Here is a 27,836-nt window from a genome sequence, read left to right as displayed (position 1 = left end):
GTCACTTTAACCCTTTCGGTACCATGACCGCATGAGCGCATTCAGTAATTGGTACTTTCATTTATTACAAATATATTCAAGTACTTAGAAATTCGATTTTTTCTTTTTTCTTCAAATATATTAATTATTGCGTTAATTATTTTCGTATCAACTCGAAACATTACTCGATGGCAGAAATAGTCTTCCTATTTCTATTTTTAAAAAGTCATAAATACATATTTATGAGTATTATAAAAATGTCTCGTATAATCTTGAAATGAAAGGAAACAAGTAACGTCTCGCTTTTAATTCTCACTCGCAGCAGACTAGTTTTGAAGTGCTATAGTTATAAAGGAATCGTTATCAGATAATGGTCTCGTAAAGTTAAATCGTTTCTGAAAGAAACTTTAATCGCACAGCTATGAATGAATTTATGAGACCTTCGAAGATAAAGCATAGAACATTTCAAACACATTTGTAGTCTGCATAATTTATCAAAGAGTCATTGAATGTGCACGATTATTGAATCAGAAGTTTCATAAAAATTATTTTAATATATATTATGTGAACGTAACTTCAATTTCATAAGTATCTGAAAAGTATATTCTGTTAAACTATTTAAAACTAATTAAAAGTTTTTGAGCTGTGTAAAGTTGATATTCAAAGTAAAATATTTGAAGGTACATAAAGTTTTTGTTTCAAGTGGAATTTCATAATCAAAACTTCTTAAAATTGTATAACTATAGCCATTAATCCTGCAATAATATTTTACAGAAGCATCGAAAGCTTAAAAATTGTAAATGCAATTAATAAAAAAAGGCAGCCCTGGCTGCTTTGTATTTTATTATTAACAAATGTCGTCTTAACAGGTAGAAGTCAACGTTATTCGCTTATCACGGTTTTTTAACTCGATTTTATAGGATTGTATTGTTTTCGAGCAACGTGGAAAACGTAAGGGTACAGTTGAGCACGTATTCGTAGGACAATGGGCCTACCTTGGCTCTTTTTAGTGGCCTCAGGCGGTACCGGCAACTCAGAAACAATGAGTCGACGTCGAAACACAAACTACAGTTTCATTAGCGCTTATAACTGACGAAATTAAATCCCCTCCCCTCGTTTGTCCCCTCTACCAGCCGCCCTTGCTGTCCGTGTGTCGCAGGTTAATTAAATCTGACTGAAAAACATTTCATGAAATTCCGGCTTTTCTCAATTTTCACTTCAGTTTTGATCTCTGAAAATCAGATATTTTACGGATGTTGTATTTTTCTTGTTTCTTTTTTCCCGGCAAGCAATTTTTTTTTTAAATGTACAAATTTTTAATTTCAAAGGAATTTTATGTTTTATTGTGTTTGATATTTTTTTTAGATATAATTGAACAGAAATGATATTTTTCAAAATTTTTACTCTTATATAGAACTAACTAAAGAAAAAGTGTCTGCTTTCTAAAGGACCATATACGAGATAACCGGTTATCGAAATGCCGACCATTTGATCCAACCTCTTTAGGATATATCTGGCTACTGATTATTCCCGAAGAAACGATAACGAAAAGGGTTGTACCGGCTGTTTGTCAAAAGGATCCACGCAGCCGTCACAGGTCGTTCTGGTAATTCTCTTGGTGATCAACAGAAGCTGGCATTTGTCTCTCAAGATTATCGCTGTTTGCTATTACCGGATAGGGTATTAATAGCGAACACAAACTGGAGATAGCTGGATTATTGGCACTTAATAGCTGCATTAATTTCTCGATAAGAAAATCGTAACTAAGCTGATTCTCTGCTACCATCTCATTCATTCAAGGAACATCAATATTCACCTTTTGTTCTATTATTATATATTTTCAATTTGAAACGTAACTGCTTCGCGTTGAAAGATTGCAGTCAGCCGTAGTAGTGGAAGGGTTAACTCTCGGACGACGGACTATAGAGAGAGCCTCAATTTTAATTCAATTTTTCTTTCAATATATGAAACCCTTTCGTTTAAAAATTACATACTTATTTTTAAATTAATATCCTGAATATATTTTGTGAAACTGGGTCTCAATTGACCCAGACTCCACTGTTCAAGGGTTAAAAAATAAACCTAGGAAAAAATGAAAACTTGAAACAAAACTTACAACACAATCGTGTCACGTTTTGCAGAAAATATAAAAAATAAAAAAGTTTTCAGCAGAGGCGACCATGACAAAAGGGTTAAACGTGATCAAAGACTTTTACATCCATTAAATGCAAATCATCTGAGTGTTGGTAGAGGAGTGTCCAAGGAAAGGAAGAAATTTTGCGTGCCGTAAATGTCAGTATGAATAATTGTTATTACTTAGAGTGTCGAGAAATCGCGAGACAAAACCGGAAGTGGAGAAGGTTGACGGTGCGCTGTACACACGGTGGTAACACGCACTTGCATCGTCAAAGCGTATTAAGTTTAGGAGAGAGGAAAGAAGCGCGATTAAACTGCTGAAAGGTCAAGAAAGAATATTGCGGCTCATCTGCGCCACCTTGCTGCAGCTTGTCTTCGTTGCAACATGCATTTTTCACGATTCACTGTGAGATTGTAAGTTTCATTGTGTAAATCTGAAAACGATAGGATTGAGTAAGCGTTAACTCGAGTAAATTGACAGTACAGTGATTAATTGCTCACACGTTTCGAGGACGTGTGATCCTCAAATAGAAAAGATGCAACTGGTATTATGGAGAAGAGAAATTAGGGTAAAGGGTGAAGGTTAGCTCAAGATAAAATTTTCCTTAATTTTTTTTACATGGATTAATGTTTTGAAACATTCTGTATAGAAAAATATACAAATTCATTCTTCTTTTAAATACAAAGAGGAGCATAAAATTACAAAATTCATAGATTTCATAAAATATGTAGCCATTAAAGTGTAATAAGCATGCTCGATGAAGGAGAAGAGTTGCGAGGTACGAGTATCAACAAGGGACATTACTTCCTCTATGAGGGATAAGCTGTAAGACAATACCAGAAAGTGTTCTCCACTCGAAAGAAGTAAAGTGGATAAACGTACTAGTGCGATGTGCACACAAAGGGTCGTGTATGCCGCATTTAAACATTCAGCTCACACACCGTGGTAATCCCGAGTGGACAAATGCCTCGGACATCACCTTGTCGTACCGAGGATTCTGAAAACTTTAAGCGCCTCATAAGCCTCGTGTTTCTTCGTTCATAAAAGTTTAGAAAAATACGAAATAGGATTGGGTGTCGCGTAATGTTAAACATAATATTCTAGTTTAGTATAACATCATAGAAATTTTCGTATTATCATAAAAGTTCTGACACATATTTTGAATAAAATGAAAATATTCAACAATGAGAAATAATCTTTTCTTTGAGTGAAAATTTATTTATAGATCTTTAAATAAAACCAAATTATTTGAAAATAGTGAGTAATCTTTAATTTAAAGATTATAGCTTTTAATTCAAATAAAATTTGATGTTTTCTGTTATTTTCAAATAACTAATAGAATGTTTAATTATTTATTATTTTAATTATTCAAATAATTTATTTCTCATTTTTGAATATTTTCGGTTTAGTCGAAATTTGTGTAAGATTATTTTAAATAAATTACTTATACTTCTGCCTACCATGACACAATTTCCTTACAACTTCATTGCATTTTGAAAAGAACAAAATCAAGCAGATGTATATACACCGAATCCTATTATAATAATCGCTCTATTTTCACCAAAGATAGATTGCTCAGGCCCTAAGCCTTAGAAGATCTAAGAAAGTGGACAACCAAAGCGCCGCTGACAGGGACAGCCGCGTGCCTAGTGCAAATTACATTCTCATGGGTTTCTGGAAAGGACCTTCTGAACGGAGAAAAATACCACGAATAGGTGCTTTCAGTTCTCCAACAAAACGATGAGAGAGAATGAACGGGCGAGTTCGAGTGGTACGACGAATCCGCGACGAAACCATTACTACGTTCCTCGCCGGGGAAGTAATGTGTTATTGAGGAGCTACCAGGTGTAACTTATGCCTCTAGCAAGGCTCGAGAGTTCATATTGTACCTGGGGGCTCCTATGAAGTGGCCCGACAATAATGGCCCACCCTTTGTACACGATGCTCTATTGATGTCGAGAGGAATTCCGTAACGTCTGCGACCTGGAAGCTCTTTCTCCCTCTATTTCATTTTTTTCATCAATCGCTGCCTCTTCCTTTATCCAACCAACAGGTATATACACCCATCCCTCTTCTTAACCCAAAATTTCCACATTTTGACTGCGGTTCACGTCGAGAGGACGAAAACGAGTATCGTATATGGGCCGAGTGCCATTGTCGGGACACACGTGGCGAATTACCCGTGGTCCACCTGGATCCTTCAGGTCCTTCGTAGCAACCATTCGAAGAGACTCGATCGAATTTCGAGTGTACGTTGTAAGGGCTCGTTAAAAGACTTCGGGGGTTTTGTCTGTGGACACGCCGGGGTGAGATCAATCTCGCGTTTGCCATTGTCGAAGTTGGCGAGGGTGTCCAGGTTGTTTCAATAGGTAACCGAGGGGTTGTTCGACGAGGTCTTCTCCTCACGAAAATAACTCTTGACTATGTCATTCAAAATATCTTTTGTGGCGAAACATCGGAAGATGTAGCTTCCTTAAGTGCATCGCAGGAAGTTAAGGGTCCTTCTATTACCCGCCATCGAGTGTCTCCTGTTTGACATTCTTATTGGAAACGTGGAGATTTTTTATATTTTTTTCTCTCTAACATACAATATTTCTTTTCCTATCTTTCTTACGTAGGCGTTTAGTGGAGAGGGAGAGGGTTTCGTTCCCCTGGATGCCTTTGATTCGGGCCGGGGACCGCTAGGTGGCGGGGAGACGACAGTGATCTCGCTGGCGGTCGCTAGGCATGTATTTCGAATATATAGGAGTTCCGAATTGCGGTATGATAGGTATCTAGGACAGTGTCTGACAGACGATCCCGAGACGAAACGTCTTTTTCTCCCCTCTCCTACAATTAATTCATATTTTCTGGCTTTGTATAATTCCAATTAATTTTTTATTTAATTCTTAATTTTTTCCCAAAGCGTGGAAAGGCAAACGAGGTCACATAAGGTAAGAAATCAGAAGCAACAGAGACACCCGATCGCGACGAAAGTTCCGCTGAGATTTATTACGAAACTTGCGAGGGCGAAACGTTCGAACGTCGCGTCGTCGAGGCTGTTAGAGGTTCGCTCGTTTTATTAGAATATTCTGCAATCCCGCTCGTCCCACTCGACGGCATTGAGCAATAAGAATATCGAGGGCACCGATCGTTCTTTACATGCGGCATCGATTATACGTTCTCACGTGATCGGGAATAAGAGTGTACCTATGTTTCATTTACTATACACTATCACTCTCGCTTAATCTCAGGGTGAAGCCGCGATCCAACTCGCAGAGACCTACTAACATTTCATCGGATCATCGTTACGTAATCGAAGGCACGGGGTGAGATGGAATCACAAGAATTCCCTGTGTAATTGGATGAAATTACTTGGTAATGATCCTGGTCATATTTGTGCTTCGTCGTTAACAGATTCATACAGCGATAATTTATCATAACACAAGTATCTACATGCACATCTGGCATAATTTTGAATTTACACCTTCTACAAAGAATGGTAAAGAAAAATTGCATGCTTCCTTTTGGGAAGGTCCTGAAGTTACGTCTGTTAGTGGACTCTGGTAAGGTCGTGGTTCAAGTGACGACAATTAACGTACTCTATTTTCTCCACTAACCTTTTAATCTTTCCACCACGGCGGTTTATCTAAATTGTGCTGGTTGGTAGTGTGAGAACGGTACACACAACGTGTCACCGGGAGGAAATAGAGCGAATGCATCGCGATAAATGCGTCTGGGTTGAACACGACACCAAAAGGCGGGGTTAAAAAAAAGATTGAAGATGATTTACATAAAATCTCTGCTGATAAGGATTTTAATAAGATTATTTATCTTTTTTTCTTTAATATTTATATACACGGCTGGAAATGAATTTAGTATGTATTTTATGCAGCTATTAATTCAAGATGTGTACCTAGATTTCTAACTGTTCTATTTGCATAATTCTTGCCTGATCCTTCGGTTCAATCAAATTTCTTCATTTTCGCGTAATTCACATAGGGGTTGGGTATTAGAAAATTGGGAGGGAGAAAAAATTGCTGTAATATCAGCGTTATGCAGGCACTCTGTCGGTAAAGAAGCAAGAGGCAAGGAGCATGAGGTATCGGATGCCACGAGCAGCTATAAGCACGGACCTCAGGAATGTGCCCGTCCGATCCCACGGCTTATCCCCTCTCCTCTCTTCCTCTTTTCTCTCTCACTTTCTCTTTCTCTCTCCTGTCTCTTCTTGACACTAATATCGCTAAGGTTAGTTCCTTTGAAAGGCTACTGCATGTACTACTCGATCGGTGACTTTCCTAGATCGACAGATTTACCAGGGATCTTGATTTAAAGGGTTTCTCAAACGTATCATTAGTCATTAATTATCATACTCTTTGAATTAGTCAGATTTTCGAGTGATTTCAATGCCTCCTCCATGAATGTATCTCTACTATGCAGTAATATCTCAGAATGTCAAGATTTTTCCTGCTAACAAATTTCTATTATTAGTTAGACTTCAGTTTAGACGTCAATTCGTTCGACTTCCTTGAAATCTTGAAATTCCAGCTTTCTTTATGGGACTTTCTTGACCCTTTGAATTGTCCGTTTTCGAAACGAACCATAGCTCTTTAGATTTTCTCATGATCTTTTCCTGTAACCGCGTTTGACCAGTTCGTTTCAGACTTACCGGGATAGTTAATCTATTTAACACATCATCCGGTTATACAGCTACGAAATAGAATGAGAAGTGACAGGTTCCTATTACTCTATAAAGTTATGTTCCTTTCATACGTGTGAAAATTCTTACGCATTACTTTAATTTCTTCCATTGAAATTATACCCTCCATGGTATTCAATGTATTAGACTTTTTACCAAATTAAAATATAATATAATACAATTCTATTCGGAACAAAAAGTTTATTATTTAACCCTTGAACAGCGGCGCCTGAATCAAGAATATTAACTTCAAGTAAAATGTATAGGTAATTTTTAAACAAGAGTTTTATGTATTAGAACAATAATTTTTAAAAGGACAGTGTAAAATGTAGAAAATGGAAATAATATGAAATATAGAATTAAATTAGAATTGTTGCTCTGGCTATGGTCTGCCGTCTCAGGTTTCCCTCCATGGTCCGCGGTTCAAGAGTTAAGAAATACATTATATTATATTTCTCACTTTTTTTAGTACCTACAAAATTTTTTTCAGTGGAAAACACTTTCTTCGGAGTACTGGAAAATTTCAAGTCGACGTTATTTCTTTATAGTATTTTTTCAAGAGTAAAATTACCCGCGTTGTTTGCATTTATTTCAATTTACCTTTCTCGGTTCTCCGTTCGTAAAAACAGAAAGTTTACGTCCTTAGCGGGTACAAAGCAGTTGCAAAAGTGGCATAATACTTTTACTAGCCGTAAGTCAACTCGTTTTTTATCCGACGAAACAATGGGGACCCGTTTTCTTGAATTCCTACCTGTCAGATGCACTAGCTGGTTCGGGGTCATGTTGCGGTACTGCAACCTAATCGCGACTGGTTAATACGGTAAGATGTTCCCGGTGATTTGCGGGCTAGTAGAAAACGAACGAGCATGTACGTGGCTCCGAAAAGAGGAGAAGATAAAAGATAAACCGAACGCCTCGGTACCTTGGGATCATTTTAATGACGCAATCATCGTTAGCTCGCGTGAAAGTTGACTTTCGTGCAGGTCCCTCTTGCTCTGTCCTTTCGTTTCAAAGAATAGTTGGAAACGATACTATCAAATGTCCCGATGAGATCGAATGACACACAACTGCTGTCTTTCATTTTATTTTACTAACAAAGTTCATTTCTTTTAAATAGGTACAAGACAGAAGTGAACGAAAGAAATTAATCGTTTCCTTTCTTAATACCAAATGACTAGACCGTGGGAAAGGCTAATTTACTGATGGATTAACTTGAGAATTAATCACCTAGGATCAGTACCAGTAAGTTTAGGAGAGGGGAGGTTGGGCTATTGCTCAGGGTGGCGAAGACCCAAGGGTGCCTTAAATCTAATTTTTAAAAAATGTACCATCTTCGAGCTGGACAATTTTTATATGTATATATTATTAAACAAATTGGGGTAGGAGGTTAAATAAAATCTTGCAAAGGGTGACAAACACGCTAAAGCCGATTCTGCCTAGGATAATAAAAATCTATAAAAGTGCTACTATAAATAGAATACATGGTCTATTTCTCTATCAGTTTAACTCTTGAAAATTTCATTAGATAATATTTTTATTTTAAAAAAATTCCTAATGATATAGACAATGATGGCTTCCTTTGAAAATTCAAGTACCCCCAAATATGGGTGACATGGAATTCAATGTGTTAAATTCATATGAATTTTTCGTACAGCTATTTTGCTAAAATTTCAAATCTGGTGCACTTCCTCATACTGCATATCCAAATTGGAACGAAGCGATGGAATTAAACAGAGTAAGATAGATTCGGAGCAGGAATGCAAAGCGTGAACTTACTTTGAGTTTTTGAGTGTGCCCGCATCGACAACAGCAATAAGACATGTAGTCAGGCAACGCTGGCATAAACTTCAGCTGATCCTGTTGCTGGGAGTATTCGTCAACGAGCTTGCGATACTGTACCCTGAAAATGGGCCTTGTCGTGCTCTGCGAGCCTTTACCAAGGCGTCCCATAATCGCAGAGAATGCGGCCAGGGTTTTGCGCCTGCGTGTGAACCTCCTCATGCCACGGCGACCGTTGCACCTCTTCGTCTTCCAATACGATTCGAAGCGCACGGTTCGTGGCTTTCGAGAAATTTTGGCAATTTTTTCAGTTGCTCGTCAACAATCTTCTATTTAATAAACGAATAAATATCTGATACACTGATCATTATTCCGTTTCGACGTATCACACGATCCACTGTAAATCGTGAAGAACTTTTATACCCAAACGCGGAGTATCTTTACTGAAAAATAATATCAGCCGATTGTGATTATACTCCATGCTTCGTGAATGACAGAACACTTTCGAAGAATATCGATTAAACCGAGGATTCGATCGAAGTTCTCTGTAATACTCGACGTTGATTTAATTGGCATCCACTTGTCCACGGCACTTAGCACACTTTCTAATTTGTACAGTACCGGCACACCGGCTCTGCAACCACGCACTCGACATCACCCAGTGTGGTTCATTCACTTATCAGAGAACAGACACACTTTTCAGAGGATACACTTCGCGGAGGGCTGGGATAAATCGGCGCTTCTCGAGAAACCCTGGCATTCCTTCGAACACTCCGTTACTTCGCCCTGTATCCGGTGAAATTTTTCCGAGAAACTCGAATCACGCGCGATTCGAAATACCTCGTCGAAGCACAAGGAAAGCACGTTCCGATGATGGACAGCCGTGTTTCCTTCCCGCCTCGATGGTCCCCGCGGTGATCCGGAGTTCCGTTCGTAGTCGCTAGAATAATAATCTCGGTCCACGAACGTTGTCTCGATCTTTTCTATTTTAACATCATCCCGTAAATGTTTCTTTCCCCTTGCTTTTACAATTGTCCTCGAAGGATCGACGGTGTAACTATAAACGGCCGGCCGGCTGACTGTTACAATAAAAGCGTTTCACAGTATCCATGCTTTCAGGTACGGTCGGTTTCGAGAATTATCCAGTACCACCTTGTACCGCTGTAAGGTATATTATCGTTGGCAGGTGATCATTCGTCTCTGATCCGGCAGACCGGTCCGATCGCTTTACGCGTGGGACACGCACGGAAGATCCTCGGCTCCACTTGGTTGGCGTACGTAGTCTTCACCGAGTGTCGTTCTGCATGCCGATCCGCGGAAACCGGTTAACGAGTTCGAAGCTGCCTTTCGCTTCGTCCTCGTCGACTGTCAACCGTGCTTGCATCTACCACTAGCGCATTAAGTTCCCGTCTTTTTCTCTTCTTCTCCTTCGATCTCGGTGTCGTTTTATCTTTACGGCTGGCTGACGGAGCCAGCATCGACCGAAGGAATTATTACGATTCAACTTTTCGAATGGTACCGATCGCGTACACGGTACGGAGAACGATAAACCTCCATTCAAAATAATCTATTCACGAGTATTTAGTGTATTTTTTCGGTTTACTTTATCTCCGGATCGTTGATCTCGACTTGCAGCCGGCGTAGGCTCGCCTTCCCTACTGGCACATTACACGTTTTCTCTCTTTGCGCGGAGCAATCACTACCGGATACAGCGCCGTTATATTTTCCTGCTAAGATCGTCTTAGAATCTTTAGATACTCGTTACAGCACATTGATTTCACTGTATTCCTGAGACACCGACGGACGATTTATCTTGAACAGTTTGGATCCTCGAACCGAGTCGAAGAACAATTGTTACGTAGACGATAGAGATTCCAATGGGTCACGTCGGGTTGTTTCAATCTACCCGGTTGAAGATCGATCCAGGAGGCGAGCAGGAGCGTTCGCGTGCTACCTCTCTACTGTCAATCGAAAGTTCTGCCAGGGATAGAAGTCGGTAGATTTTCGTTCCCCCTATGGAACGTCTCAGTTTCGGTCCTACCTGACAGAGAGGCCAGTCCAGGTGGTGCTCCTGTCGAGCGAGCCAAGCCGCCTAGAGCATGCTAACCGAGCCAACAATGCCGATACCTCCCAGTACGTATAGAGAGAGACTGAAGTCGAAAGAGAAACACGAAGCAGGAGTAGCACCGTCGGCCCACACGGCTCTATCCCCACCAGAAAAGCGAGACCAAGCGGAGCGACCGACCGACCGACCTCTTCTCTCCGACCGCTTTCTTGCTCCGACTACGGCATTGAACACGTTCAACGGCAGCTGGCGAATACCAGCTATGTCCTTCCTCTTCGTTCCTTCCATTTCATTCCTTCCTCCTTGTCTGATGTTCGAGCAACGAGAGAGCGACCAAGTTCCTCTCTCTGCAGAGAGAGAGAGAGAGAGCCAGAAACGCGCCGATCGCATGAGTTTGCGATTCGCGTTCTTTGACCTCCTGCCGGCACGATCGCGAACCCCGTGTTGGACCGGGAACGTTACTCTTGATGCCTTCCATTTCGTGCCACGATGTAAGCGATGTCATCGAAGAGGATCGATCGTCGCGCGGCTCGCGAATAAGGGTAAGGCCCCGCTCGATCGGCCGCATTTTTCCCTTTGCTGCCCTCTTGCATTTGCGAGCATGGTACATGCAGGAAGGAGCGTTCTTACGTCGTTTCGACTGATTTAAATGCGTGCTTCCATCGTTAAAAGTTCACTTGGCCGAGTTTCCGACCGATCCAGAAGTAATTGTCACGATCGGCGAGGGAAGCGTAACTACCGTTAGATCGGCAGATTTCCTAGCTATAAAGTAGCTGAGTCTGCATGTTCGATCATTAGTATCGACGTTATAAATGCGGTTATGAGGAATTGAATACGTGCGTTAAGAATACCGTTGATGCGAGACACGGTTTTAATGAAATATTCGTCCTACTAGGATATGAAATATTATAATTTAACAGTTACAGAAGATTAACAGGTGTAATCCCTAATTGCAATTTTCTTTTAATTGAAGAACACCGAAAGATTATTAATTCCGGAGAACGCAACAATTTTGGAACACACTCTATATTATACTATCCATTTGCTGTACTAGGAAATAAAATATTATAACTTGACAGTAACTGAAGATGTGACTCAAGTGTAACCCCTAATTGCAATTTTCTTTTAATTGAAGAACACCGAAAGATTATTAATTCCGGAGAACGCAACACTCTTGGAACACACTGTATACTGTACTATCCACTTGTACTACTAGGAAATAAAATATTGTAACTGAAGATTAACAGGTGTATCCCTTAATTGCAATTTTTCTTTAATTAAATACACCAAAAGATGATTAATTCCGGGGAGTGCAACACTTTTGGAACACCCTGTATATTATACTATTCACTGATAAGCTTCGCTCGAACACTTTTTTATCGATGTCTTCGTAATAACATCGTTATTCAGAAGACCCTTGACGAAGATAAAAAGATAGGCTGGTGTCAGTAGAAATAAGCTACATGAAGAAAGCAGCCTATAAATTGAAGAATACTTTTTGGTTATCGAAACTGATTGGTAAATGTTATGTAGTCATAGATTTATAAGATTTAAAACCATTGAAAGGAAACATCCTTTTATTCGTGTCTGTCTTTTCAACATCTATGGGACGTTGTTTCAGGAACGAAGAAATATTTTTCACAGATAAAATAAATGAGCAAGAGTGTCGTAATAGTTGATTTATGAAATTCAATATTTTTATGAGGAAATTTCCTTACTTAAAGTATTCTTTTTCTAAAAGTGTATAGAGAAATTCGAATTAAGAGGAGAAGTACTCTCAAAATCAATTACTTCAATTCCAGATTAAACTGCTTGGACGAATAAGATAGGGTAGGAGGTGGAATCCAGGTAGAGGTTTGTAAATGATCTTAAGTTAATCATCAAACCTGGATAATTTAATATACAAGAGATTCCACTCGGTCGCCGTCTCGGCGTGAATTTCAAGAAATCTTAAGCCGCCCTCGTAACGTCCGACTAAATCATCCAATAGCCCTTTACGGTGTACGAAGGAAAGAGAGAGAGAGATTTCAAGATAATATTCCGTGTGATCGTTTATGCAGATCAGGAGTTAAGATTCAACGAAGTTTCTGCGGAGAAATCGTGGACGATTTCCTGTTCCCTTGCACGATTTTATTACGGCGAAGCGAAAACTGCCGTCTACTCGTGTGGATTCCTAACGAATAGAAATACCGCGCTGATAAGAGCCGAATGGTATAAAAGTTTATTACCATTTTCAAGATATCGGGAAAAAGTAATTTAGCATGCACTGAAAGTACACGTGATTTTCAAAGAGATTTCAAATTCATGGAATGAGTGCGAGGAAAAAGTTCGTGAAGAACTAATGTTAAATTTTCAGCCCAGTACGCTATGAATATTATATTAATGGTTGTACAATGTACATTCGCGATCAACTCAGATTTTCACATAAAAATGGTGATGTCTTGAGTTTCCGTTCTTCCCCAAAGAGGCCCCATCTATATATAGGTCTGTGTCCCCCCCACCACTTGCGTACGCACGTTTACGCGGGAAAATTTGAATCAATATATACTTGATATTCGTACTTTACAGTTATATATTGAATTTTATAATATTTAATAATTGAAACTGATATTATTTTGTTTCTGAATCACTTTCAATATTAATATCGTTAAAATTAAGATTCTGAATTCCAGCTTCCCCTATATCGTCATTTTCCCTAGGGAACCTTGATCTGATCGCGAATATAGTTAAAGATAATATTCAAATGGTTATGTGCGCTTTTATAGTATGCAATTATTTTAGAGTAGGTTTATTAATTTGACCTTCCTTTATCTTATTTAAATTTCTGTGTAACTTTTCTCTTGGTTTGCGCATAGAGAGATTTTCTTTGGATTCAATAGATGATCGAGGTTAATAAAGCAATGCACCGCGTAATTTCAGTAAATCTTTTCTACGGTTTCGAAGATCGAATTCGCATCGTGGATGAGGATGTTACTTTTTGTCGCGGGCACCGTCGGTCTCTTCGTCTTTTTCGTTGCGACCGTCGGAGGAGAGGCCCATGCGCGGTAATAAAAAGCTACAAAAAGGCCTGGGGCTGCATACCTTACATAGTCGCACGCCTCCACGTGACTTGTGTCCTGCAACCCGTCGCGTCGCGGCGCTCTACTTGGTTCCTCCTAACGGTCTCAATGATCAGGGACGCCTTATCAACCTGCACTTTTAACACGTTCACTGCCGTGCCAGATTCAACTGACTTTCTATTCACGCTGCGTGGGTCATCGGTGTCCCACGTCATTCTATTAAAATTAATAATCACTGCTTTTTCTCTTGCCTAATATTTATGCAATAAAAAATTGAAGAAATCTAATTAATTCGGGCAAATTAATTAATTCTAAATATCAATATTTTCAAAATTAAAATCTCGAGAATTCTTGTTTCCTTCGCAGCGCCATTTTCCCTAGGCGCGTCTACTTTGCTCGGTACTGTACATGAAATTTATAGCTACCCAACAGTGGTGTACAGAGTTGCGCGTTCAACGACTTCGTGTCTCAATCTCACCCTGACGGTTGTCGGCGCGAAGCTGAGATTCCAGACGGAATAAGAAAATGAAAACTGGCTGTTAGTCATTTCCCAGATTATTCCCTCGTGACGGAACGACCGGTCCGTAGAAACCCGCGGGAATCGTTTCGATCGTCGATCAAATCTCCTAGTCTCTTTCAACAAACGTGTCGAGTAGAGGCTGGATCGCGTGCAGCTACGTCCTGGCAGGGAAAACTCGTCATGATCGTCACGAGAAGGTAGCCAAGGCGAACTCGTGGCCGTTCGATTTGTTTCATTTCTCGGTAGACGCTGATGTAGCCACGGGGTGAGGTAGCAAGAAGCGAAATGAGGGTACGACATCGAAACGAGGGGAGTGTACGCAGCCACCAACTAGGTACCACTATTATCTCTACGAGAATGCCAAGGTCAACCTCATTCCGATCCTACGGTGGCTACTATTCGAGTACTTACCCGCTGGCTGATATCGTTCCACCGTGAAACTACCTGTACCATCGATTTCCTGCACTTTTTCAAATAGTTCTTAAGACATTCGATCAGCTATTTGATCAATTTCCACGTACATAGCAAAGAACTTATGGTGTCATTTTGCATGTATATTTTATCTGGAATTGTTGTAGTAAAAAGACAATTTGTCTTTACATTGCTAGAGTATCACAATACAGTAAAACCTGGATAAATGCAACCAACATTGGGACCCAGTGGTTGCATTTATCCAAGCGAGGTGTCGAATCTCGGGTTACACGCGACGACCAGCCAAGCGTGAACGTAGAAAGGGACAGACAGTGGCTGAAAGAGAGAGGTCCGATGATCAAAGGAAAGAGCCGAAACGTATCGGTGTGACTAATACTAATTGAAGTATAAAACTTTTTTATTTTTGACTTTTTTTTATTGAAACTTTTACGAACACATTGGTGAAATTTTTCTGATTAAAATGGTACCAAACACGATATAGTTTCAATTATAATTACTTGCTAAAATTGATGTTAAAGGTTGGCGAAAAGCAACAGAGATCGAAATCAAAACCAGTCGCGGTGTCGGCTCTGGTTTCAAAGGTTTCATTTATCCAGGCACGGTGGCGATTCTGGGCATTTAATGTTGCATTTATCCAAGCGAGGTGTCGATTCTGGGCATTTAATGTTGCATTTATCCAAGCGAGGTGTCGATTCTGGGCATTTAATGTTTCATTTATCCGAGCGAGGTGTCGATTCTGCGTCTGTACACATGTTTTCTATTCAGCCGACATGCCGACTCTGTGTCCGCACACATGTTTTCTATTCAGCCAACATGCCGATTCTGTGTCCGTACACATCTTTTGTATTCAGCCAACATCATTTATATTCAGTCGTGGTGTCAATTCTATGTTGTTTATTCTATTACTATTGTTTATAAATATAATTCAAACTATATCGTGTTTGGTGTCATTTTAATCAGAAAAATCTGACAAATGCGTTAGTAAAAGTTTCATTAAGAAAAAGTTAAAAATAAAAAAGTTTTATCGTTCAATTAGTATTAGTCACACCGATATTACGGTCGGATCATATTACACGGTTTCCTCGTCGAGCGGCTCGGTTCGCCTAGGGGGATCCCCCCAAGTGGAGGGAATAGCGATGTTGCACTTATCCAAGCATTCTTTCGTTGCATATATTCAGCTTTTACTGGATAGAACTAAGTATAGATTGTCTTTATTTTCTTTTTCCAAACCCTGATTTTTAGAAATTCTAATATATGCTTAATCTTAAATTTGATCTATATACGTTATCTCATTAGTGGAATATCCTATTGTTATTCCTACCTATTTATACAAGATAATTTTTCACTTTGAATTAATTTTAAATTAAAGGCCCAGAACAAAAGTCGAAATTATTGAAAATAATAAAGATATAATAGACTCTCGTTATATTGCCACACGAGTGATTCGACTATCACAGGATTTTCAAGCATACTAGTGCCATTTTTTTCACCATTTAGTTTACGTAGATTTTCTCCCCCTACAGATGAGAACTTGGAAACTTATAAAATTTTAGTCCCATTCGCGGCAATATAACGAGAGTACACTGTATAAAAGAATTCGTGTTAGAGGCAATCCTGTTCAAAGTTACAAGAAATTTTTCGTTCTGATTAAAACGAATAGATTGTTCGCTTGGCGAGATATCGCGTTGCACAAAAACAATGGGTTATCTTACCATTTCTTCTCTTCGCGATTACAGAAGATTTTCAACATACCCTTCCCTTACTTCCAAACACGTTTGAGAACCGTGTATTACATATCAAAGAATTGCGTATACTTTTAAACATTCTTGCTTACATCATAACTATTTCATTAATATTTCATATTTTTTATCAATGTCTGCATACTTCAACGACTAATCAATGATTAACATTGAAAAAGATCATAAATGTAGATTTTATTGAAATAACACTTACTAACGATTCCCGTTTATTCTCTCGGAGTTATTGCAATTCATTTCAATCCTATCGCCTGAAATACGAGGTACAGAGAAAGTTTCGTGCGATTGAATAACGGTTGATTGATATTTCCTCGTACGTTATGCAATTTATCATAGTGAAATAAAAAAATGATGAATACGTATTGTGAACAAGCGTGACAATAAACGTGACGATTGTCTGCATTACTTTTCTCGTGAAAAATAATTTCCTTTCCTATTCTTGCATTCGGATAACACGAAGTTAAATATCAAACTTAATAGGCTTCGATTTATCTTTCGGATTTATTTATCAGAAATGTTGTTTCACTTACAACGATTAATATTATACAGCGAAGTGGATCGAATAGGAAACGAACAGGGGAATGAAACAGGTGGTTCTTTATTCAACTTTCGCACGCGATTCGCCAGGACGGATAAAAGTTCTGATAAAAAGCAACTGGCACTGTACAGGTGCAGGTCGTTGGTATTTGATGTCGCAGTCATTGGTAAGCGACCGGTATGAAAGCTTACAGAAGATTACACCGTTATCATCGCGTACCTTTGACATTGAGCAAAACCACAAAAACCGCAGCACTATCTCCTATCGTGGAACAGGGAAGGCATTTAATACGCGGAAGAAACTTCTGTTACGTTTCACTGCGACAGAAGAAGAAATTTCAGCAAATTATTTGTTACGTTCTTCGTATCTCAACGTTAACGCGTATTAAAGCCTTTCGTACGAGGATTAAATTCAATAGAATTATGCATTTCATCGTGTATTACATCCTAGGATATTTAATTGCGTATCATGCATTCATTTGGATGTTAATTATATCTTTAGTGATCGAATACCATTAACTTTTTATTCGATTACCGATTTACTTCGGAGATCAATCTTTCTGACATCCTTTCTTATTTAATTACATATATTTTATGTTAATTGCAGGGATCATAGAGAAGGAGATAGTTAAAATAAAATTTGAAATATTTTTCGTTACAAAGTTATAAAGATAAGATATTTTCTTGTTATATAATTTTATTTTGACATGAAAAAATAAATGGGTTAATAAAGGGTTAATAAGGTTCTTTCTTGTCGGAGCTTTCTAACAAGGAACTATAAAACTTATTACAGTTTTATTACTTTTAGAATAAATTATATACTTGTTTATTATTTTAGTGAAAAAAGAAGAGAATTTTTAAAATAGCGACTAGCCACAGGCACAAATATTTCGTTCGACTGCTATGCCAGCTGCTTTGCACGTCAAAGATTTCTTTTTTCGCTCTGAAAAATGGGAGAACAATCCAGCGTGACGACTGTTAGTCGTCAGTGAATGCATGAGAAATCGTATTAGCTACCGTGCGTGAGAGAGAAATAAACCTCAACTATTTTAGTCCTTACACGAGAATAAAAGGAAGAAAAGCAAGGGCGACACTGATTCACAGCACTCGCGAGAGAATTTTAATCCAGGGCTTTGTTCTTGCCAAGAAATATACAAATTTTAAATAAATTTAAATAATAAAAGAGTTACATACAATTTTTTCAATCCCTTCCCCTTTTAAGGCTTCAGTATGATATTATTTATTGAAATTGTTTATAATTTTTCCAAATAAAGAGCAAACTTAGAGCAAGCTTCTACAAATGTTAATTTTCAATATTATATTAAAAATAATTCAGGAACAAAACAATATTATTTTTAACTATTAAGTATTATAAAATTTAGTATATAACTGCAAAATATGGGATCCTCTTTTCTACATTTTTATTCCTCTCCGGGCTACCTAGGGGGAAAAGGGTTAAAACCCTAGGACCTCCCCATTGTTCCCAAGGAAGCCTGATTTGATCGCGAGTGTACCGTTCCAAAATATTTCCCAATAAAGAAGAATTTTTAACATATTTCTAAAATAGTGCCCAATAAATTCTCTCTAATTACCTTTCTACCGAAGCAACGTTACATCGTTCGTATTTACTGATGGAATCGTAGAAAATAAACGGCTGTGATAATTTATTATCCGTCGCGGAAGGTTAATTAGACAGCCTTGTCTCCAGTTTAGATGCGGTTAATGTTCGAAATAGAAATTCTGGAACGATCGGAATACTGTCAATGTGTCACACGATAAGAGTTGTCAGAGTGGTTCCGAGCGATCAGTTGTACCCGAAGACGGTCCACTTGACGACTCGCTCGAGAGACTTCCTCTCTCGAAGGCTGCCGAGTAAATAAAAGGTTCAATGGGCCGCATGGTCGTTTCGGGATGACAAGAAAATACCTCGAATTCCATCTCGACGTTCTTTCTTCATCGCTACTTCCATCGTCTCTCTTCACTTACAGCCTTGTTTCGCTTTTTCCTCCGAGCTTCTGCTGCAGAAGCAACAACAAACGTGGAAGACAGTTCGTGGAGCCGATCGTTCATGTCGTATCCGGAGGTTGAATAACGTCTTCAGATTGGATAGAACGTATTGTGCCAGGGACCAAATGAACGGCCTAAGTGTTCAACGGACGTTGGATTCAATTTTAAAATGGTTGCCGAAATTCGTGTCAAAATTCACGGAAAAATTGAATTCTATTTTGAGGAAACGATCCTTCCAGCTAGTAATTTATTAAATGAAAATCAAACTATAATTATCATCATATTATTAGGATTCGACTTTAAAAAGTAGCGTGAGAAATGCTCATTTAACATATGGAATTTTTATTTCAAAAACCAATGCTATAATTTATAATTAAAGAAATGGGAAGTATAATAAAAAGTAGAATTAATATACGGTCTGCAGCAAAGTGAATACGGAAAGGTATTTTTCAAGGTAAGTAAATCAAATCTCACTTCAACATTTGGACAAAAGGTCCGCTTAATGAAGTGCTTGAATTTAAAAGTTGCAACCTTATTCCAAATAAAGAAAATAATGTATCTCGCTCTGTGTACAGTTATCCCTGACAGGAAGTTATATTCTTCTTTTCATAACAGCCCAGCAAATCACGCTGTGGGGAGTATGTTAAGAACGGGGCTGGCGTGTACCGTGATTTTAATCGTAATGATTTTTAATCACAAAAAATAAAATACGTTGCTCAATCCTGACCACATGCAATCACTGGCCTGTATTTACTGTAGATTAAAAAATGCTTGCATGTTGCATGCTTTTTTCAGAAGCGATTATTGTTAGCGACTTTCCGAGAGAAGTAAGATATTGCTAATTGTGCGTGCATGGAAAAAATTCATCATTTGAAATGTGCTTTCTGCATGTGATATTCAAAATAGCTGCAGCACGTCTAATAATTCACTGCAGTTAAAATAGTTTTAAAAACTTTTTTCCTAAAAAAGTAAGAAATATAATTAATGCGTTTCTTAACTTTCGGATGGCGGACCATGGAGAGACTCCCAAGACGGTGGACCATAAAGAAAGCCACAATTATAATTTAATTTTGTACTACACGAAACTCTTTTATTTAAAAATTATACACTAACTTTAGGTTAATGTTCTACATGTTTTGTAAACGTGGGTGAAGTTGTCCCAAGAATAATAAAATATAATTATCTTTCTTAAGCCGAGTACTTTTTGTCTCGATTAGAATCATAGTTTATCATATAAGAAACTCATCATATTATATTTTCTACTCTTTTAGGAAAAGCATCAATAGCTGTATATGTTACTCCAAATTATTTTGAAATTTGAAATCACGAGAATACAATAATAATTATATATATTTCAAGAAACGTCACCTAAGAGAGTCTTTACCTAATACGAAACAAATGCCACAACAAATGTCTTCGATTGTTAACTTCTTCTAAGATTTTGTTCCTCGAACCGCTACGATACGAATAACGATTATAAGCCTACTTGCACCGCATTCCAATTACACGAACAATCGTATTCGCGGAACATTCCCTATTAACCGGCAACGCTGGTATATGTACATGCTAATGGAGGCGAAAATGGTACTTGGTATCGTTAACAATAACAGTATCCAGGTTATAATCTATGCGGCGGAACGTTATCGTTTGGCAAGGATCAGGGAAAGCCGGAGTCGGAGCGGGCGCGCAAATTGGCGAACTCGTGCCGAGCGTCGAGACGCCCTTGAATCCAACGTTAAGACCTTCCGATTAATTCGTTCCCGACGTTTGTCCTTTCCCAGGATCCCAGGAGAAGTGTCGCTGCTCTTACAGGGCTGCCGTTCGCCACTCGCGAGTTTCACGAACGACGGGGTCCTTAATTCACCGGAAGGTGTTTAAAGTTTAATCCGAAGAGTGCCATTAGGATTGACTAAACGCCTGGCGCAGACCAAGCGTAAAGTTCCAAGTGCAAAGTCTACTATCCCTCCCACGACACTCGAGGCTCTCGTCCAACCGAGTTGTTTCTGCCATTCTTACTAACTCCCCCGCAAGAAAAAGGAGTCTTCGTCTCTTTTCCTATCAACGGGCATCGAAGCCTTAGGCAGACGGCAGAATCTTTCAGATAACAGGAAGACGCTTTTAGGACATGCCTCGAAGCATCGACGAGACGGAAGCTCTGCACGTTCGTATCGAGATCGAATGCGCATCAACGATTGTGTATGTGTACGTATACGTACATATAAAGTGTACAGCCTCGAGCATCGTAAGCTTTCTTAGAGAAAGTGGCGATGTAGAGGAAGGAGTTTTCTACCTATTTTTTAAAAATTCAAATGATACAATTTGTGTAATAGTATCTTGGCGAATGTTTATGATCTAAAACTAATGGGTTCATTTTGGATATTTTGTATCAGTAGAAAAAAGAGCAAGTTAAATAATAATAGTTTGCCTAAACCGGAGGTAATTCTAATCCTAAATAGTAATCCTAAACCTGAGATAGAATTAAAATAATACAATTTGGATATTGGTACCTTGGTAAATGTTTATAATAAAAAATTAATGGGTCCTATTTTGAATATTTTGAATTAGTAAAAAAGAAAAAAGGGCAAGTCAAATAATAATAGTTTGCCTAAACCTAAAGTAATTCTAATCCTAAATAGTAATTCTAATAATAAACCTAAATCTGAGGTAGAATCAAAATAATAGAATTTGGGTAGTAGTATCTTGGTAAATGTTTATAATAAAAAATTAATGGGTCCTATTTTGGATATTTTGTATCAGTAAAAAAGAAAAAAGAGCAAGTCAAATAATAATAATTTACCTAACCCTAATTTCAAATAGTAATTCTAATAGTAATCCTAAATCTGAGGTAGGATAAAAACATTGCATAACTACAATAACCTCCAGTTCTTAATTTACAGCCAAAGATTTTATAAAACTACTAAACCAACTTACAAAATAAATATTTGTACATTTTCGGTCAGCCTGTTTTCTATTATCGGACACTCGGCGCGCAAGGCGTATTTATTAAAAGAAATAAAGTGGACGAGCAGGTGAACAGGAAGAGTTTCTTTCTACTATAAGGGGAAAAGAGTAAAGAACATACGCACGTGTATTCGAGCGAAGGTAAACGGGTTACGAACGCTGTTCAAGCCGAACTTATAACTTTAAAACGTCGTTGAATTATTCAGGGGAACAGTGAACTGAATAATTGATACACATGGAAAGTCAATGGGAGCATATACATATGTACTAGCGAGTCACTTCTTGACTTTGACTGATCTAAAATAAATAATACTATAAAATCACAAGTATACTTTATCGGTTGTATCATATAACTGAAGAAACTATGATTCTGTATGAAAACATATGACAAAATTAAAGAATTATATATTTTTTTTAAATTTAAATTTATTTCCCCTGTCCTATCCCTTTGTAAGTGTTTACCTATTAAAATTTAATAAACTTGAGTACATCACAGACATTTCTAAAACTTGAACGATGCGGTGATTATCGTCTATTAATGAACTGTAATAACGAAGAATGCTTTCTGAATTCGTATAATGTCATCTGTAATACCTCAAAGCTTCGCTGCTGTTATACCTAAATACCAGTAGGCTGAAATTAGAGGACACGCGATCCTGAGGTTGCCAGGACATAGCTGATTCTGTGGTTCCATGGAATCTCAATATCGAACGTCATTAATTGTACTGATGAATCCTTGCGGTACAGTTAAATCGCATGCTATTCACAAAGATCATTCTACAAAAACATATGAAATTTTTTCCGATCCAGGGTGATCAAAATAAAGAATAAACTTAGCCGGTGTTAACAATCATGGGTTAATATTAATTTACAAATACCCGTAGCGAATAATTTAGATACCCGGTTATTTAAATTACATTATTCAAGTTAACATACATAATTCATTTCGCGTTTCTCCTACCCGCTGGGTATGGCATACATTATACCAAAAATTTTGTATCAGTCATTGATCATTTCAAACATATCACGCAATTGACCCTTTTGTTCGTGGTACATGTTTATACGAAGCTTCGTTCCACCGAGGGGGAAACATCAGAAAATCAACCAACGATGAACTGTAATTAAACAACGATACCGGGAGTAATGATTTGCTGTTTCCTCATTCGCAAATAATGGCGAATACATAAATGCGTGCCGAATACAGGGGTATTTATGCGTGACCAAAGTCGATTTTCAAATCGGATCATTCACGAAACACGATAATTTTATGGTAATATATCTCGAACACTTTTTTCTTGCGTATAATTTCAAATTGAGATTAATCGCTTGTTATTACCGCGTTAAGATCTACCCATGACCGTTGAGCTATTTAAGGTAATAATTTACTCGCCTTACGTGGAATTTTAAGAAGCGCAGTCTACTGAAATTGCGAAAAGCGAACGAGACGCGAGAAACGTTTCGCCAGAAATATTGCCTTACATTTTAACCGGAATTTTAACTAACGTTTTCGAGCGAGAAAGAGTGGTTAAAGTTGTCGAGGATGGGAGAAACGAGGCATCAGCTTTAAGCGACAACAGAAGTTCTAGTTTCAAGCTGAAACCTGCGGCAGTTGTTCGCCAGAAGCAGAAAGGGCCGGTCACGTACAATACCTCGAACCAGATCCCTAGTGAACCGGCACTTTCGTCGATCTATTAGTCGCTCAATTACCCAAAATACTCGGGATACGCGTATTGGAAGCAAAGTCCTCGGGCGGTATTCAATACACTTCCGGCATCGAACTTGATAGCAGAGATCCATCTATCCTCTGTTCCTCAACATCAAAATATCAAATACGCCCTATTTTAACTCTTCGATATCGTAAAACGTCTAAATTTTCACTTAAAAAATGAAAATAACATGAAATACAAGATTGCATTAAAATTGGGGCTCTCTCCATGGTCCGCCATTCGAGGGTTCAAAATCAAATCAAATGACAAACATAATTTCTATCTAATATGAATTTGAAACTTAAACTTCTGCTCATATTATTATTATGAAATTAATAATTATCTTTTTCTTGAAACAAGCAATTAATAAACTTCACTTATTATAGAACTGATACTTCTACTTTGTGTCACATTGTTCATGACGAGCGATTATGAATTTCGCTTGATGTGAAACAGACAATTGTTAACAGTAACGATATAATTTAATCATTTCTCATTTTTAATTCTTGAAAGCTGCTTTATCTTGGAATCAAGAAGGAACAATGTACGAAGAGCATAAAGAGAACGAGTCTATCATGATGAAGATAATCATTCAAGATTGATTAGTTTATTTTAAATAAAAACATAGTATTTTGCATATTGCTCACCCTTTGAAAGCATCTAAATTGCATATGAAAATTTTTTCATATTTTTCAAAGAAGATAATCAGCTAGCCTGTTTTACACGATGCACCTAGTGCAACGTAAAGTGGATAAAAAATGATATCACCTACGGAATGACACGATATAAACTGGTCGAGTTCTATAAACTAGCTAGTTTAATAACTTGCATTATATCGGCACCCCTTAATTAATCCATATAACAAGATTCATCCTGGTAAGAGGATTTTTCAAATCGACGAAAAACGTAAAAAGACAGTGTAGATAATTAGTCGAGCGTGTCATGTCGATTTTCTGCTGCATCATTACCGCTAGGAGATCAGATTAATTTATCCAAGGCAGCGTCATCTGCCGTGAAATAGGGTGCCCGCTAATCTGATAAGAGCGTATCGAAGGAGGACCATTTAGATACCAGAAAGCTGTTCTCCACGTTGGAGGACCGTGTTCTCGTTGCTCATCGGGGGAAAGAGTTCCATAAAGTTGTTCCCCAGCTTCTCGGATGTAACAGCTGAAGCACCGGTAAGATTTTTGCAGAAGCTACAGAGACGTGTCAACGACCGGACGATTGCAGTCGGTCCAATCCCTCACGGTATAACAGGTCTCCGACTGGCAGCTTTTGCTTTTGTTCTTCCTGCTTCTTTCGTTGCGTGCTTGAGAAACTTGTGTCTGCTACATTGATTCTGTACTGCCCAATTAACGGCTCCAATTCATTATAATATAGCCTTACCTTTACAATTTCTGCGTTGACTCGCATTTTTGGAAATCAATAGCGTGACAGACTTGTCTCGTCTCTTCTCACTGTCAGTTATTATTCAGCTCTACTGATTATACCGCATCACTTGCCTTGCCTAGATTACACGTAGTTTTCATGCTATTCTTCTATAAATATTCTGTATTTCTAAGAATTTCAAAAGGAAACTATTATAGTTTTTAGGATTTAATCATAGAATCAGGATTTCATGGACGCTAAGTATATGTACTGTATATCAGAGAAGATGTTAGGATGGAAATCAAGGTTGGACTAGATAATGGAGGATGTAACGAAGGTTGACGACCTGATAGCAGATAATGACTGAAGCATTTTGCGCGTTGAGATATTAGGTGCAAGGGTGTAATATCAAAAGGAAATATAAGATCATCATTCAGGAGATAAGCATTGTGGATAGAGATTAAAACTGTTCTAGAAATAACCTGTTGAAGAGCATTATACAGGACGTATCATAATATGTGGGCCTAATTTCAATAGAGAATTCAATTTATATAAATAATAAAAAATATTTATATAAACTATAGATTAGTTTAAACAAAATTCAATTCAGCTTTGGACAATTTGTTTAGAAAATCAAATTTATTAATTTAACACTAGAACTACCGACGTTTTTAAGTTGAAAATAGTGTAGAAAACTAAATAAATAAAGAATGAAACACAATTTAATATAGTTGAACAATAGCCAAAATAAATTTCAACAAAAATAGTTCGATATTTATAATTAAAAATTAAAAATCATAATTTAAAATAAGAAACTGGAAACCAGTCATTTCGACTCTTTGGTAGTTCTAATGTTAAATTTCTAAAAGTACCTTTGCTGGATTTAAATATAATTATTTTGTAAGTAGATGGGTTATAAATATAAAACAGATTATAATTATTAATTTTTCTCACAAAAAGACGCGTGAAGAAACATTGGTGAAATAAGAAGAGTCGTGTTTGATGCACAACTCACTTTTCAAGTTTTCACGAGAGAGCACGGTGAAAGGTAATTTGTTCGCGGCACATGAATGAAGTGAAATTAGAAGAATGTTCTGTAAGGAGGCAGTAGACAATGAAATGGCACAGTGGATAGGTTTTGTTATGCTCTGTTCGTTCTAATTGCCAACGCGTGTGAATCGCGCTGAAAATATCTTACCCCCTGACGAGCAGAGAAATACCCAAAGACATCTAATTAGCTCGAATCGTTTGTTACACTTTCGAGAAGTTTTAACGAGCATCCTCCTCCAAGATGAACTGCTACTTTTGCAACTTGTAAAGATCACAATATTTTTATGTACTTTCGCGACAGTCCGTTGACATTCTTTGGACGCATTCGGCGGGAATCTTTTTTCTTTGTTCATCGAAAGAATCTAACAGAATTTCCAAGCCGAGTAAGTTCGTTTATTTATCCAGACGGGAAAGCAGTTCGCCGTTGCTAATTAATTAACCAATTAAAATTCAGGGAAAGAGCATTCGTATCTCCTTGAAAAAATCTTCCACAGAGGAATATTAATACCTATACCTTCGTGGATCGAATAAAGCTGAGAAAGAATTAATTATCGACACTTCGATATTAATTTTCTAATTAAGAATATCTTACACCGCTGACGAATACTTATTTTTTCTCGTCATTATACAAGGTTTTCTTTATTAAGAAAATATTTCTCTCATTGGATATTAGGTGTTTTTATTTAAATTTCTCCTAGGAAACTATTCTAAAATTTTTTCTAAAATTATCACACCTAGTACGAGAAAGAGATTTATAAGAAAATGAATGCTATCGCGATGCAAATGACAAAATTGTAAAGCGTCTGTCGAGATTAAGCCCTCGAATGATTGATCCGAAGATCACCGAAATCACAGTTAGCTGGCAACCATTTCCGACCGGTACTCCTGTTTAATCGACAGCAGCGACGCTTATGGGAGCCCCTTGTTTTGCATAATTGCCGCTTATGCACGCTCAACGACCAGGGGAAGTGGCGTCCTCCGCTGTTGGATGGGGTTGCTGGATGGTTGCTTCGTATTTGTGCTGTTTCTCCGATGTGTCGAGTACTTACCACGTACTTGTACTTCAGAATGGTAACATTAATGGCATCCGACAATACCGAAAGTTTTAAACCGGAGTCCTGCTCTTGTGGGATAGTCCTAGGTAGACCTTTTACACGCGTCGTTTGTTCTTTCTTACTTTTTCTTTTCTTATTTGTAATTTACATCTGAACTTAAATACCCGAGTACTTGATCGCCATTTTTTCTGCAGAAAGTGTGACATGACAAATTGTAACAAAATAACAAAAGATAAATAAAAATTCATTTTTCAAAGCACCATATGAAACAAGTGCCTTAATTATTTATTTTTGAATGATTTTTAGCAAATTAAAGAATCTGTTTCATTTTTTAGGTATAAACTTCTGAAATTCATCTCCCCTTTTTGCTGTTTCCTAACACTGATTGCACACCTAACTGTACAATGTTATCTCGAGAGGATATCTATATCGTAAAACGCTTTTGGTATCCCACAATATGCGATTCTTAGGACTGGGAGAAGCGTACCCCTCGCAACGATAATTATTGTTGATCTTAGAAACTGTCCAATGTAATAACCACCTGCATCGCCCTAAGATTTATGTACTATGCTGTTAGCAGTAATGCAAGAAATACAGCATATCGTTGCAAAACGGTACATAAATTTATGAAGCTTATTGTTACATCAACTACATCTCATAAAATGACATTTTTTATTGGCAATCTTGGAAACTCTTGATATTATCATTAAAATTTACCGCTTATCTTATTTTAATTTACTGTTATA

The 27,836-nt window shown here is 37.8% G+C and overlaps 1 protein-coding gene across 8 annotated transcripts in view; it reads right to left on the bottom strand.

The window, feature by feature from the left end:
• The window catches only part of LOC114871995 (tensin-1-like), a 180,885-nt gene that overhangs the window by 17,580 nt on the left and 135,469 nt on the right, over positions 1-27,836 (bottom strand). Inside the window, exon 1 of one of the 8 annotated variants that reach the window (XM_029178686.2) lies at positions 8,571-10,696. The exons of the other annotated variants lie outside the window; for them this stretch is intronic. Coding sequence (XP_029034519.1) covers positions 8,571-8,795 — 225 coding nt within the window. The 5' untranslated portion in view covers positions 8,796-10,696. Of the gene's footprint in view, positions 1-8,570; positions 10,697-27,836 lie in introns of those variants that run through there. 8 annotated transcript variants of the gene reach the window in all.

The sequence above is a fragment of the Osmia bicornis genome, chromosome 3 (assembly GCF_907164935.1).
Source record: "Osmia bicornis bicornis chromosome 3, iOsmBic2.1, whole genome shotgun sequence".
In the NCBI taxonomy this organism is placed as follows: Eukaryota; Metazoa; Arthropoda; class Insecta; order Hymenoptera; family Megachilidae; genus Osmia; species Osmia bicornis.
Note: the sequence above shows the minus strand (reverse complement) of the source record. Positions and strands in the feature narration are given on the sequence as shown.